Genomic DNA, 13206 nt, shown 5'->3' with positions numbered 1-13206 from the left:
CAGCACCAAGCACAGGGTTCAGGAAGAGCTGTGTGTACCCCAAGGCCACCCTGGCAGCCTTCCCACGCTCACAGACTTTCATGGCTGTGGCTGCTGATGGGAACGTGGAGAAACACCTGTCAAGAAGGGATTGTCTGCTGGGCCAGTGTGCTCAGTGGTTGAGAGTTGACCTATGAACCAGGAGGTCACGGTTTGATTCCCAGTAAGGACGCCTGCCCAGGTTTCGGGCTTGATCCTAGTGTGGGACATGCAGGAAGCAGCCAATCAATGATTCTGAGTCTCTCATTGTTGATGTTTTTCTCTTTTCTTCCTCTCCCTTCCTTTCTGAAATAAATTTTTATATATATATTTTAAAGAAGGGGTTTCTTGTGGTGTGAGGAACCCCTTCAGTAACTCCCCTAACAGCCATGTTGGCAATGAACATCAACAGGGATTTCAGAATTTAACTGGGCCTTTGGGACTCACCAACTTGTTGGTTTGTGCTGTTAAATCAGTTGCATATGTCAAGAGCCCCACTTTGGTTACCGATTTAGCTGTCTGAAAAAAAAAAAAAAAAGATTAAAAAGAACTGTGTCATGACTATGGGATTTTTAAATCTTAATAATGTCTAACAGGCAACAGGTGGGACATGGTCCATAAAGTCGGGCAGTCACTCATGCATAGCATCCGCATTCGTCTTTAGACACATGCCACCATATGGAGAATTGAAGTATGATTGGCACGTGCTGTCATGCAGATGAACCTCAAGAACGGCGGGCTCCATGAAGGGGCCATTGAAGGTCATTAAACACAAAGGTCACGTCCTGCATGACCCCATTCATATCAAATACCCAGGACAGGTAGGTGCACAGAAACGGAGCGCAGGTTGGTGGCAACCAAGGGCGGGGAAGGGCGGATGAGGAGCAGCTGCTGAAGGGACACAGGGATCTGTTGTGGGTAATGGAGGTGTTCTTGTGCTGGAGGAGGTGGGGCTTGTGTCCCAGTGAGATTATCCTGAACACTAGCGAATTGCTCACTTAAAAATAGAATTGCTTTTCTATTACGTGAGTTTTGTCTTAATAAAAAAGTGAATCAAGACAGACTAAAAAAGACTTGTGTTCTGATTTCCCCCCAAAGACCAATTTCGGACACATGGGTCATACCTCAGCCAAGTAATCGTCATAATTGATTTGCTCCACTCCCGAGTCACTGAAATCCATAAGGTTTTTTCTTCCTTCTTTGCTTAGCAAGACAACGTCAAGGTTCAGCTTTATCTTTTTAAATTCAGCATTCACGTATCTGATGTGCTGTGCAATAAGAAGTCATAAGTAAGTCCATCCTTCTCTGAAAAAGTCACAGAGGAGGAATAAAATGACACCAGACAGCCCTGGCCGGTGTGGCTCAGTTGTTTGGGCGTCATCCCATTAGCACCCAAAGGTTTCTGGTTTGCTTCCCCATCAGAGCACATGCCCAGGTTTTGGGCTCCACCCCCCACGGGGGGCATGCAGGAGGCAGTGATTGTTATTTCTCTCCTTCTCCCTTCCTCTTTCTCAAAAAAATCTTTTTTTTTTTTTTTTTAATTACATGGGCCCTACCAGCATGGTTCAGTGGTTGAGTGTTGACCTATAGTCCAGGAGGTCACAGTTTGATTCCTGGTCAGGGCACATGCCCCAGTTGCTGCTCGATCCCTAGCAGAGGGTGTGCAGGAGGCAGCAATCAATGATTCTCTCTCATCATTGATGTGATATTAATAAAAATACATTTAGAAAAATATAATTACACAGGACCAAAAAAAATACAGACACTTGACTGGCATTTCTTCTTGACTCTTTCCTTCCCTCCCATCCCCTTCCTGCTTCTTTCCTTATGCCCCATGCAGAGCGCTATATGAGGGAGGTTGGAGTGCAAAGCAAAATAATATCACCTTTAGTTTCAAGGACCTCTAAGGGCAGAGGCAGTATCATAATAAAGGCACAGGACCTGCACCAGGACACCAGGGGTAGGGGACAGCCTTCCAGGAGAGAAGGCTGGGAGGGTAAAACAGAAGAGGTGGCTTCTGAGCCAGTCTTAACAAGAGATGCTGAAAGAGGATGGGCAAGCTGCATCTGGGTCAGGAGGCACAGGCACTGGCCTCAGGCGGTCGGGGAACATGCATTTATGGGAACAGGGAGGGTGGCCTGGGTTGGTCCTAAAAGGCAGACAATAGTGCGTGTGGTGTCCGAGGATCCTGGGCCCTCCCCACCCACCGCTGCTCACCCTGGCACACAGAGAGAACAGCTGATGGCAGGCATGATGGGAAAATGTGTGGAGGGCATTTATTTTGGGCTTGGTTACAAAATTACATTTTTATTTATGTATACAGGCAAGGTATATTTAGGGAAGATAATCAATACATGGTGTGCATACTGTATCCCCCTTTTTAAAATTTATGTTTTGTAAGTCTTCACCCAAGGATATTTAGAGAGAGAAGAAGGAAGAAAAGGAGAGAGAAGGAGAGAGAGACACACACCTATTGGTTGAGACACACACACACACACACACACATACATGAGCTGACACTCTAACCGCTGAGAAACACCCACCAGGGTTACTAGAATTCTGCTTTCAAATAAACTCCTCACATAGAAAAACTGTCAGGCCATCAAGACAACATGGAGCTACTGGGGGCCTTTTGTGACTTCTCAGTGGACAGGCTGTAGGATTTGGGGAACAATATCGGCTTAGGTACCCCTTGTATCTGCTTCCGATTTGGAGGTCCAGAGGAGAGAAGGCCCCTTAGATTCTCTCACAGCTGAGAAGGCCAGAGGCCCTGGAAGTGTAGGGGAGTGGGAATAGCACCCTGGGCCTGGACAGCTGAAACTCTCTCGCTCCCTCTGCTGGTCAGAAAGGGCCATTTCATCTTGTCCCCCTTACGTCCCTGCTGTCCCAGGCCCAGGGCCAGCAGAGCTCAGGCAGAAAATGGTGGCCAGTCTTGCAGAGTCAATCTCCCTGCGAAGCAAGAGGGGTTTGCTCCTCTCAGAACACTGACCCTCGGGGAGACAGAATCTTTCCCTCGGAGGCCCCGTTAAGGGACAATCAACTGGAGGTACTCATGCCCCAAGAAAGATGCAGATTGGGTGAGGGGGTGGGAGGGATGCGTTTTGGAATTAGACAGAGGGTAGGGTTGCACAACCTTCTGAACACATACGAAGTGTCCCTCTAAAGTGGTTGATTTTCTATGAATTTCACTCCCATTTGAAATGGCTCATGGTCGCTCTGCTTATCCCCACAGGGACAGCAAAGACAACTGGATTGGGGAAATGTCCTGGCTGGTTCTGAGTGTGTACCTCCTCGATGTTAAGATGCTCACTGACATTGTAGATGTGCTCCAGCTGCAGGGCAGTGTAGAAGCCCTCGTTGTCTTTGCAGTCCCTGTGGGGATAAGCAGAGCGACCATGAGCCAGAGAGGTAGCTGTGGCTCCCTCTGTCCACTGCCAGTGGGGAAGAGAGAGGGTAACAGTCTCTGTTGAATCTGTGAACAAAGTGCTGCTGGGGGTCCACACAGCAGGCCATCGCCAGCGGCGGCCTGAACCCCCGTGGCACCCACCTTTCCTGACTTCATTCCCCACTTTACAAAATGTCCCATTTGGAAACAGATTCAGTAGGATCAGCAAATATGTTCTCTGTCTCCTCTGTGTTCTTTCCAAATCTGTGTGTAATAACACATTTATACATCGGGAATAAATAATTCTCATTTAAAAACACCCAGCTGGTATGGTTCAGTGGTTGAGTGCCAATCTATAAACCAGGAGGTCAGGGTTTGATTCCCGGTCAGGGAAGATGCCCGGGTTGGTGGCTCGATCCCCAGTGAGGGGCATGCAAGAGGCAGCTTATCAATGATTCTCATCATTGATGTTTCTCTCTCTCCCACTCCCTTCCTCTCTGAAATCAATAAAAACATTAAAAAATTTAATTTAATTTAACAAAAAACAAAACAACACTTGCTATAATAAGTGTTACAAGGCATATCTTTATTAAATGGTTCTGGCAAACTTCTGCCAGGCCATCTCTCTCTCTGTATCCCCAGGAATGAGCTTTACCCACTGCACACCTGGTTGGAGGCATACTCTAATGGCAGGATGGAGACACCCAGGGGGCTACCGACATCTCAGGATCCTTTGGTGGAAACCTGACTTGGCCTCACTTCTCTGTGCTTCTTTAAAATGGAAAACCACCTCCCCTGAGCCTCATCTGATACATATTTCTTCCACCCACACAGCCACTTCCTGAAGGCATGTCCTCCCTGTGCTGCAGCCAGAGTCCTCTAGCTCTGAGAGGTGCTGTAGAAGCAACACTCTACATCCCCAAGAGGCGTGGTAGTCCTCCCCAGGGAACCCCAAGTGGGCTGGTGCTGCTGGAGCAGGGAGCTTGATGTACTAACAGAAGGAAGACTAGAGTTCTGCAGGAGCCAGAATCACAAAGAACATGATCTTGACCTCTCCGCATAGGGATGGTTTAATCGTGCACAGAAACACCAATGGATTGATAATGTCTGCCTAGAACATGCTGTTGAGAAAACTCCTGAGAGGTCTCTGAGCTGAGTAGAAGACCACAGTTGATTAGCAATGTCTACCAGAGGGGCAAAGTGCATGGATGGTGGACACATGTGCCACTCATCTGCTGTCTCTGCTAGAGGAGCTGAGAGACAGTGAAATGCCATTCCTGTTGCACGGCGAGGAAGTGCACTGTCCAAGGTCACAGAGGCCCGCTGACAGCCAGGACTGGAGCCCAGGCAGCCCCCACTGCACAGCCTGGCCCTTGAGCTGCATCACCATTCGCACGACTCTGGTTTGGACCCATCCGCTGACTTTGTGTTACATGGCATTTATTTGGGGCAGGGTGGTCCTTGAACAAGAGTTTTCACAGGGTCCTGCTATGCATTTTCAAGTCACCTTCACCAGTGTGTCCTAGTGATCCCTAGACAGGGGGACCTTAAAGCACCATTCCAAGGTTCTAACGGAAGGATCATCTTCTTGGTCTTATTTCTATTATTTCTTTGGTAAGACTAGAGAACAGCTTAATTCTGAAACTGGCCAAGTCTGATCATTAAGGTTAAAGACACTTTGAAAATAACATTCTCATTCTGGAAAGAAAACAAGATTTGCAAAAAACAAAAAACAAAACCAAAACAAAACAACAACAACAACACATAATGCAATTATTGTACTTATACCTGTAAAGTTGTTCAAAACTGAGACTAATATCCGGTTTGTTAAGTACCAAGCCAGAGAGATAGTATTTCCAATTCTTATTTATTAAATATGGTGTGTCCACGATCTAGAACAAATTTTAAAACTTTTTAAAAAGGCAGTTTTATACTAACATATATACTTATAATAAAAACAATATTAAGTTAGTGTATTTTAGGGATTTTCATGTCATGATGCTCCTCATTGATGTCCAATTTAAAACTAGAAAACAACAGCGTGGTTGGAATAAATCAAACCACCAGTGGGTAGCATCAACAGAAAGTATTGAAATTACTTTGGGGAACACTACTTTTTAGTAAAATGAACACATTAGAAATGACAAGAAGAACAGACCATTTTATTCAGAGTAGTAGATAACAGAAGCCACAAAGTAGTTGACCCAACTCCTCACTATTTCTCTGTAGACAAAATGGATAAACACTCACACATCTCTGACTTCACCTCACATATATTTAACCTGGACTAATTCATGCACGGCTTTTTATGTGTTTGAGGAGTAGAAATGGTTTAGAAACATTCCCTACTTCTTAAGAATTATTTTTAACAATTTAACACAATATGGGAGATAATAAAGTTTGGTTTGATGTGTTGTTACTATTTTTTTTTTTTATCACGAGTTCATGTGAGGATAATATGACAAATCAATGCTCTCAATTTAGTTTTTCTCAACCAACCAAATTATTAAAATACCACAACACCAACTCATTCGTTTAATAGCGATTCACCTGATTTTATGACAGATCCTGATTTGGAAAATATATACTGTAAAACAGGGAATCATAAATGTGTTTTAAAAAAATCAGAATCTGGAGAAAAACATGGAGAGCCAAACTTAGAGGGCAAACATAAAAACCCAAATGTCCTTCTAATTAAATGAAGCTAAATGTGAAATAGCCCTCTAGACTGTGTGCAGAAGTTGGGTTTCAGGGAGAAAATGAGGCTTGAGATCCATTTCTAACTGCCTTGTCATATTTCTGCCAAGAACAAACTATCTTGCCAGGAGGCATAGAATTTATCATCCCCTTCACTTCAACTATATGGTCTCAAACCATCTATGTGGGCAATTGTCATCTGGGAAATTCTTTAAATGTCAGAAACTTCTTGGGTTATGGAGGCACCCAGGGATTTATCTTCTGATGTTTCCGGCCTCATTTGGGAACTACTGCCAAGCAAAATTTTCTTCTCCCCATCTATTAACATCCCCATTGATACACATGCCTTAATTCCTGGTATTGATTTCACTTACAAAATAATAATAATAATAATAATAATAATAATAATAATAATAACAACAGCATAATGTTTTTGCTCTAATAAATAGGAGGAATCTCAACTTTTTGAATAAAAACCAAATTGCTCATGTTTTTGCATTGCTCTTGAGGAAAACCAAAGTTTTGGCTCAAGCTCTGCCTTAATGGTCACACAAACTGCATTTACCTGGAATAACTCCATGTTTTGGTAAGGTTCACAGACCAATTCTTTCACATTTGCACCAATGACAAAAGTAAGAGTCACAAAGAGCATCAATATCCAAGAAACAAAGAAACTAACTCCAACCCCACTGCGAAGAAATAGAAATAAAGTTAAGAATTCTATAAGGAATTATCCAATATTCAATATTACCTATCAGTAATTACTGACTCTATAGTAGGTGTAGAAGAGGAACCTGCATCTTTAGCTGTTTGCAGGTCAAATGAGTCAGCTTACCCAGGAGTGAAGACAGAAAGTGGTCCGCACCGTGGTCTTTCAGTCCTGGGCACCTATATACTTAGGGAACCCTTAAGGCTTACTCCTGGTCCACTTGCAGCCAGTACCATGGTTCAGACATGGGCTCTGAGTTACTTGAGTGAACCAAGACTTTCTGCAGAGGACACTGTGAGTTGGGAGGTTCTGAGGCAGAAAATGTGCCCTTGGGAGTCTGAATGGGGCTAACATGGCTCTGCATCCAGAGCACAGAGTGCGGCGAATGGCAACTTGAGAGGCAGGTAGGGGTGTACTGGAAAGGGGCTGCTAGACCCAGGGAAGGGAAGATACTGAGGGGCTTTACGTTCAAGAGAAACACAATGCAACTTCTCTCTGAAGAGGAATACTCTTGGCAGAGCATGACGTTTCCGGAGTTTCAAAGGGAATAAGCTAGATGACCATATAGATCAGTATCTGATAGCAGGTCAATCTTTAACAAGTATCTGGTGAACATATGAATGGATGGATGGATGGATGGATGGATGGATGGATGGAATAAATGGATGGATGGATAGGTGGATGGATGGATAGATGGATGGATGGAATAAATGGATGGATGGATGGATGGAATAAATGGATGGATGGATGGATGGATGGATGGATGGATGGATGGATAGGTGGATGGATGGATAGATGGATGGATGGATGGAATAAATGGATGGGTGGATGGGTGGATGGATGGATGGATGGATGGATGGATGGATGGGTGGATGGGTAGATGGATGGATGGATGGATGGATGGATGGATGGGTGGATGGATGGATGGATGGGATGGATGGATGGATGGAATAAATGGATGAATGGATGGGAGGATGGATGGATAGATGGATGGATGGAATAAATGGATGGATGGATGGATGGATGAATGAATGGGTGGATGGATGGATGGATGGCTAAATAGATGGGTGGATGGATGAATATGAATATAGGGGGGGAAATGGGAATAAAGAAAACAAACTTAGATATAATTTTCATAATAGCTGCTTTAAAAAGGAGCCCACCATAAACAGTTTGTTTCAGCTTATCTATGAACGTGCAACTATTTTAGAATTTTCTTTGACTTTTTTACTCTTGATGAAATTTCCCAAATCAATAAAAGTATAATCAACCAACACACTGATGGAACACAGTGCTCAGTCCAGAGGGCCACCATGGTCACCTACTCTCCTCCGAGTTTCCACCCCTCCAGTGGCAAGGAAGAGCAAACACTCACACCATGAGGAAGATGCCTCCAGTGTTTGAGACGCAGCCTCGTGTGATTGGGGTGGCCTTCGGGTGATAGCCAACAATGCCACACAACAAGCCCAGGAAATAAAAAATTATGATGAGAACCAGGAAAAAGCAGCCAATCAAGCAACTCAGCCACCTGGAGAAACAAGCACAATGCTATTATACATGAAAGAGGTGACATCATCATTACACAAAAGCTGCCATACCGAGGCAGAAACAACCGAGTATAATACTTGGCAATGACATATCAGAAGCCCTTGCTAATTCCTCAGAAGGTGATGAGAAATGATGCCTTCCCACCGCTAGTTTTCCAACCCAACCAATAAGAAACCTTAATTTTTATCTTGGCTTTGAAGCGCTCTCGCTCCATGGTCATAGGATTATTTTCTTCCTTTGCTTCACTTCTGTGGAGCTCATAAGCAGGGTTTGCTCAACTTCTCCTGGGCTACGGGTAACAATGAGCCTGAAGACTTTTATGTTCTTTCAAGATTCCTAAGCCTGGATGTGCTTATTAGAATAATGAGGAGGTATAAACAGATCAAGATTAGTCAACAGACAAAGAAATATTGAGCTCTTTTCCCAGGTATTTCTCTAAAATATTTTGTGACTGTATGAATGTTTAGTAGGCATTATGCTCTCCACAGAACCAGAAATTCTCCCCGCAGTAAGTATATTTTAGAATTTTACAAGCATCCTAAATCAAATGCCTGCAGAATGCAAATATTAATTTTATAATGGTCCTGTGTGACATTTGAGGATAATGGATCCTCAATAAGCTTTCCTGGCAGTCCTAGGGTGTACACTAAGCTTTTCCGGCAGCTGAGGGTAAAAATACTTTTCAGCCTTTAAAACACTAAAAAAGAATTTAGTTGTGAGACAAAAGCCTGCTACTAAAGCTTTTCATCCAATTAAAAGCAATCTTGGTAATTATAATAATAGCCACCTACATCCCTTCTATGGCATTTGTTCCAGATCCTAGGGGACACATAATTCAATAAGCCATGGAATGTGGCCTCAGAAATCCTTTCCCCTTAATACACGCTTCATTGGCTTAGTTAAATTTCTTTTAAAAATAAGCTGATGGTCTCCTGGCAGAGGGAGCTGATAGGTGGGCAAATAACTGTACCCTGCTTTCCATTTGTGAAACTTTAATGAGATTGTAAGCTCACTGAGAAAGGGTCTGTCTTATGTTTTCCCTGATACCCACTGGGGTGGCCTGGCACCACGGTAGGAAAATGGCCTGTGGATTATAAGGCAATAATGAAGAGATAGTCAGAGGGGGTTAAAAATGCATCTCTGACATGTTGTTGCTGCCTTGAATCACTGCATTACCCTGAGCCTCAGTTTTCTACAAAGCAAGGCTATAAATAGAACACAACCCAGGGGACCTTTGTGCATGTTATACAAGAAGTCATGTGTCCAGTGCTTGGTGGGCATGCTGTAATCGTTCCCTAATGGCTTGTGAGTATTGTTATGATTTATCTTATGCTCTTGCATAACAAAAAAACCAAATAGGAATGAATGTCTTCGGAGTGACCTTGGGTTTGAGCAGTGAGAACACTTCCAGTGGTGGGTCATGGGACTGAGCCTTTCAGAGGGGGAAGTGTTTTTTCAACAGCTCACCTGATCCTCTGAATCCCTCAAGTCGCCAAGTCCTTCCCTCCTGGCCCTTGGTCTGATAGATATTCTGTCCACATCTCCCAGGGCCAAACCCTAGGGCTAGCATTTTCTAATGGGGCAAACAGCTGCTTATCTGAGCTCTTTGAACAATTGACTGGGTTCAGGGATGCACTTTCTGCAAGCATTGACCTCTCCATATTTACTTTATGAACCAACAACGGAAAGAATATTACCCAAAATGTCCTTGTCTTTCTTAATTAAAGTTTTAAAATCTTAGTACATGCCTCAGATAATTATAACTACGATTCCAGAAGTCACTAATGACATCAAAAGTGCAGCTTATTAAAAATGTGGCTCAAGAACTTCAAGTCTTCAAGTTAAATAAAATATGAAATGCATCCTGAATTTGCAGGTCATCTCTGTATTGATATGCTCATGTTCTTAATGTAGTTTCAATTATATTTTATTTTTTATTTCCACAATAAATTTACTTATAAGGTTTTATGATCTGTGATTTTTTTCTTTTTTTAAATCCTCACCCAAAAATATTTTTCCATTGATTTTTTTTTTTTTTTGAGAGAGAGAGAGACAGTAGAAGGGAAGGATGAAGGGGAGAGAGAGAGAGAGAGAGAGAGAGAGAAACATCAATGTGAGAGAGACACATCAATTGGTTGCCTCCTGCAAACTCCCTGACCAGGGCCAGGAATCGAGCCTGGAATCAAGGTATGTGCCCTTGACTGGGAATCAAACCCAACATCCTTTAGTTCGAGGGCTGTTGCTCTAACCACTGAGCAAAACTGAACAAGGCTGTGATTTTTTTCAATTACAGTTTACCTTCAATATTACTCTGTATCAAGGGGACCAAGATGGCGGCATAGGTAAACACCTGAACTTGCTGCCTCACACAACCACATAAAACTACAACTAAAAGACAAAACTGATATAATCTAGAACCATGGGAAGGCTGGCTGAGTGAAAGTTATACAACTAGAAGGAAAGTGAAAAGCACACTGAGACAGGGAGGAGTTGCAGAGGTGCAGAGTTATAGGCTCACGTGAGGAAATGCAATGGCAACTGGGTACGCTGTTGTATTTTTCAATCTGGAGGGAGATACAAGCTCCAGATTCTCTGAACTCCAGTTCCAGGTGAGACTCTGAGGACCCAGACTCATACGGGGAGAAACTGGACTGTCTGGCATCGGGCCGGAACATGAGGGCAGCTTTCTCTCAAGGTGCTTGCAGTGATCACTGTTCCTGCATGGCGCCACGGGACACCGAGACCCAAGGAATTCTTTGGGGCAGAGATGATGGGTAGCTATTGCTGTTTGCTCTGCCCTGGTGATTCCCTGATACCTCACCCCACCCAATTTACACCACTCCCCAAGCTGTGTGCAGAAGCTTTTGCATATGAATGGCCTGGCCTTTTACAATCTAAAACCTAACAAACTGAAGCTGGGTCAGAGAGCCCCAGAGCTTCCAAAAGAAGACCCAAGGCTTAACAGCAACTTGAATTGCTTTATAGCTGGGTCTCATCTGGGCACCTCCAAACCCCAAACAAAGAGGAGGAATCTGCAAATCTCTCTGTAGCTCCTGCTGGGTGCCCTTAGGCAGTGGCTAACTTTGCACCTCCTTGGAGATCCAAGAGCCAGTGTACCCAGTGGTCAGAGTGAGACCATCCAGATTACAACTCTTCATATGCATAAGAGTCACACTCAGGGGGCAGACTCAGGGAGCACCAAAGCCCCACTGAAGCAAGTCCTGCCCAGTAAGGATGTCTCCAGCAGAGAAGTTCTCCCACTGTAGACACAACTGGTCCTCTCAGCCAATTGGCCTGGAGGTCAATTTCTCCCAATGATATTAACAACAATCAAGGCTCAACTACAACAAGACTGTGCACACAGCCCACAAAGGGGTGCACCAAGAGTATCCACCTCAGGTAACTGGGAAACTGGGAGGCTGAGCCACTGGGCCGTATAGGACACTTAGCATACAAAGCCACTCTATCAACATAGGGAAGCAGCAAAAATGCAGAGACAAAGAAACAGAATGCAAATGAAATAAATGGAGGAAAGCAAACTACTGGATATAGAGTTCAAAACCTTGGTTATAAGAATTACTCAAGAATCTTCTACAAACCTCTGAGAAATTTAGTGAGACCCTCAAGGATATGAAAAAGGACTACTTAGAAATTAAGCATACACTGACTGAAATATAGAATAATATACAGAGATACAACAGCAGACTAGAGAAATGTAAGAATCAAGTCAAATACGAAGAAGCAAAAAACACTCAACTGGAAAAGCAAAAAGCAAAAAGAATCCAAAAATATGAAGATAGTGTAAGGAGCTTCTGGGACAACTTCAAGAGTCCAACTTCAGAATTATGGGGTGCTAGAAGAAGAGAGAGCAAGATACTGAAAACGTATTTGAAGAAATAATGACAGAAAACTTCCCCTACCTGGTGAAAGAAATAAATTTACAAGTCCAGGAAGCACAGAGAACCCCAAACAAAAGGAATCCAAAGAGAATCACACCAACGCATATCATAATTAAAATGCCAAGAGCAAAAGACAAAGAGAGAATGTTAAAAGCAGCAAGAGAAAAACAGTTACCTACAAGGGAATATCCATAAGACTGTTAGCTGATTTCTCAACAGAAACTATGCAAGACCAGAAGGGAGTGGCAAGAAATATTCAAAGTGATGAATAGCAAGGAACTACAACCAAGATTATCCAGCAAAGCTATTATTTAGAATTGAAGGTCAGAAAAAAAAGCTTCATAGATAATAAAAAGCTAAAGGAAACAGCAAGACACCCATGAAAAACACCATGGTGTCAATACAAGCCAGATGAAAATCATTTGGGCAAAAAATGAAAAAGCATCCTAGGTTAAATTTATAGAAAATATTCCTTTATTAACTTTTGGTCGAGAATATGTTTGTATATTTTCAAAAAACAACTCTGAGACCATGTGGATTCTGGCAACAGAGAGGAATTGACAGGACTACTCCAGCCATGAAGACAGAAGAGAAGCAGTCCAGAGATGGAAGATGCTGACAACACCTTGCCATAATAGCAGTCAGCAGCTGTGTGTCACTGCAGGTTGTCCAGGACCAAACCAGAGAGGCTCGGACCTGCATTACCACCATTTGTCCACCATCCAGGACTGAAATATCATTGCTGACATATACACATAAGGAACTTCTTTGACATTGAAATTGGTTCTCAAAAGAACTGTTGGTCCAGAAAGAAACTCACTACAGACTGATTCATTTGCCTTTCAGCATAACCATTATTGCTTGTCTCATTTTCGATTCTTATAAGTATATTTCCAGTAGGACATGATCTCACTCATCTGGGGGAAATGGTGAACACCATAGACTGATGA

The 13206-nt window shown here is 43.2% G+C and overlaps 1 protein-coding gene across 1 annotated transcript in view; it reads right to left on the bottom strand.

Moving 5' to 3' along the window:
- The window catches only part of PROM1 (prominin 1), a 90873-nt gene that overhangs the window by 11573 nt on the left and 66094 nt on the right, over positions 1 to 13206 (bottom strand). The window contains exons 13-18 of the mRNA XM_045573967.1: positions 8185 to 8337; positions 6666 to 6789; positions 5192 to 5295; positions 3306 to 3390; positions 1143 to 1286; positions 466 to 537 (exon numbers count right to left, since the gene is read on the bottom strand). Coding sequence (XP_045429923.1) covers positions 466 to 537; positions 1143 to 1286; positions 3306 to 3390; positions 5192 to 5295; positions 6666 to 6789; positions 8185 to 8337 — 682 coding nt within the window. The remainder of the gene's footprint in view (positions 1 to 465; positions 538 to 1142; positions 1287 to 3305; positions 3391 to 5191; positions 5296 to 6665; positions 6790 to 8184; positions 8338 to 13206) is intronic.

Source organism: Pipistrellus kuhlii, unplaced genomic scaffold (assembly GCF_014108245.1).
Source record: "Pipistrellus kuhlii isolate mPipKuh1 unplaced genomic scaffold, mPipKuh1.p scaffold_m20_p_1, whole genome shotgun sequence".
NCBI classification, from domain to species: domain Eukaryota; kingdom Metazoa; phylum Chordata; class Mammalia; order Chiroptera; family Vespertilionidae; genus Pipistrellus; species Pipistrellus kuhlii.
This window is presented reverse-complemented; position numbering and strand designations above follow the sequence as displayed.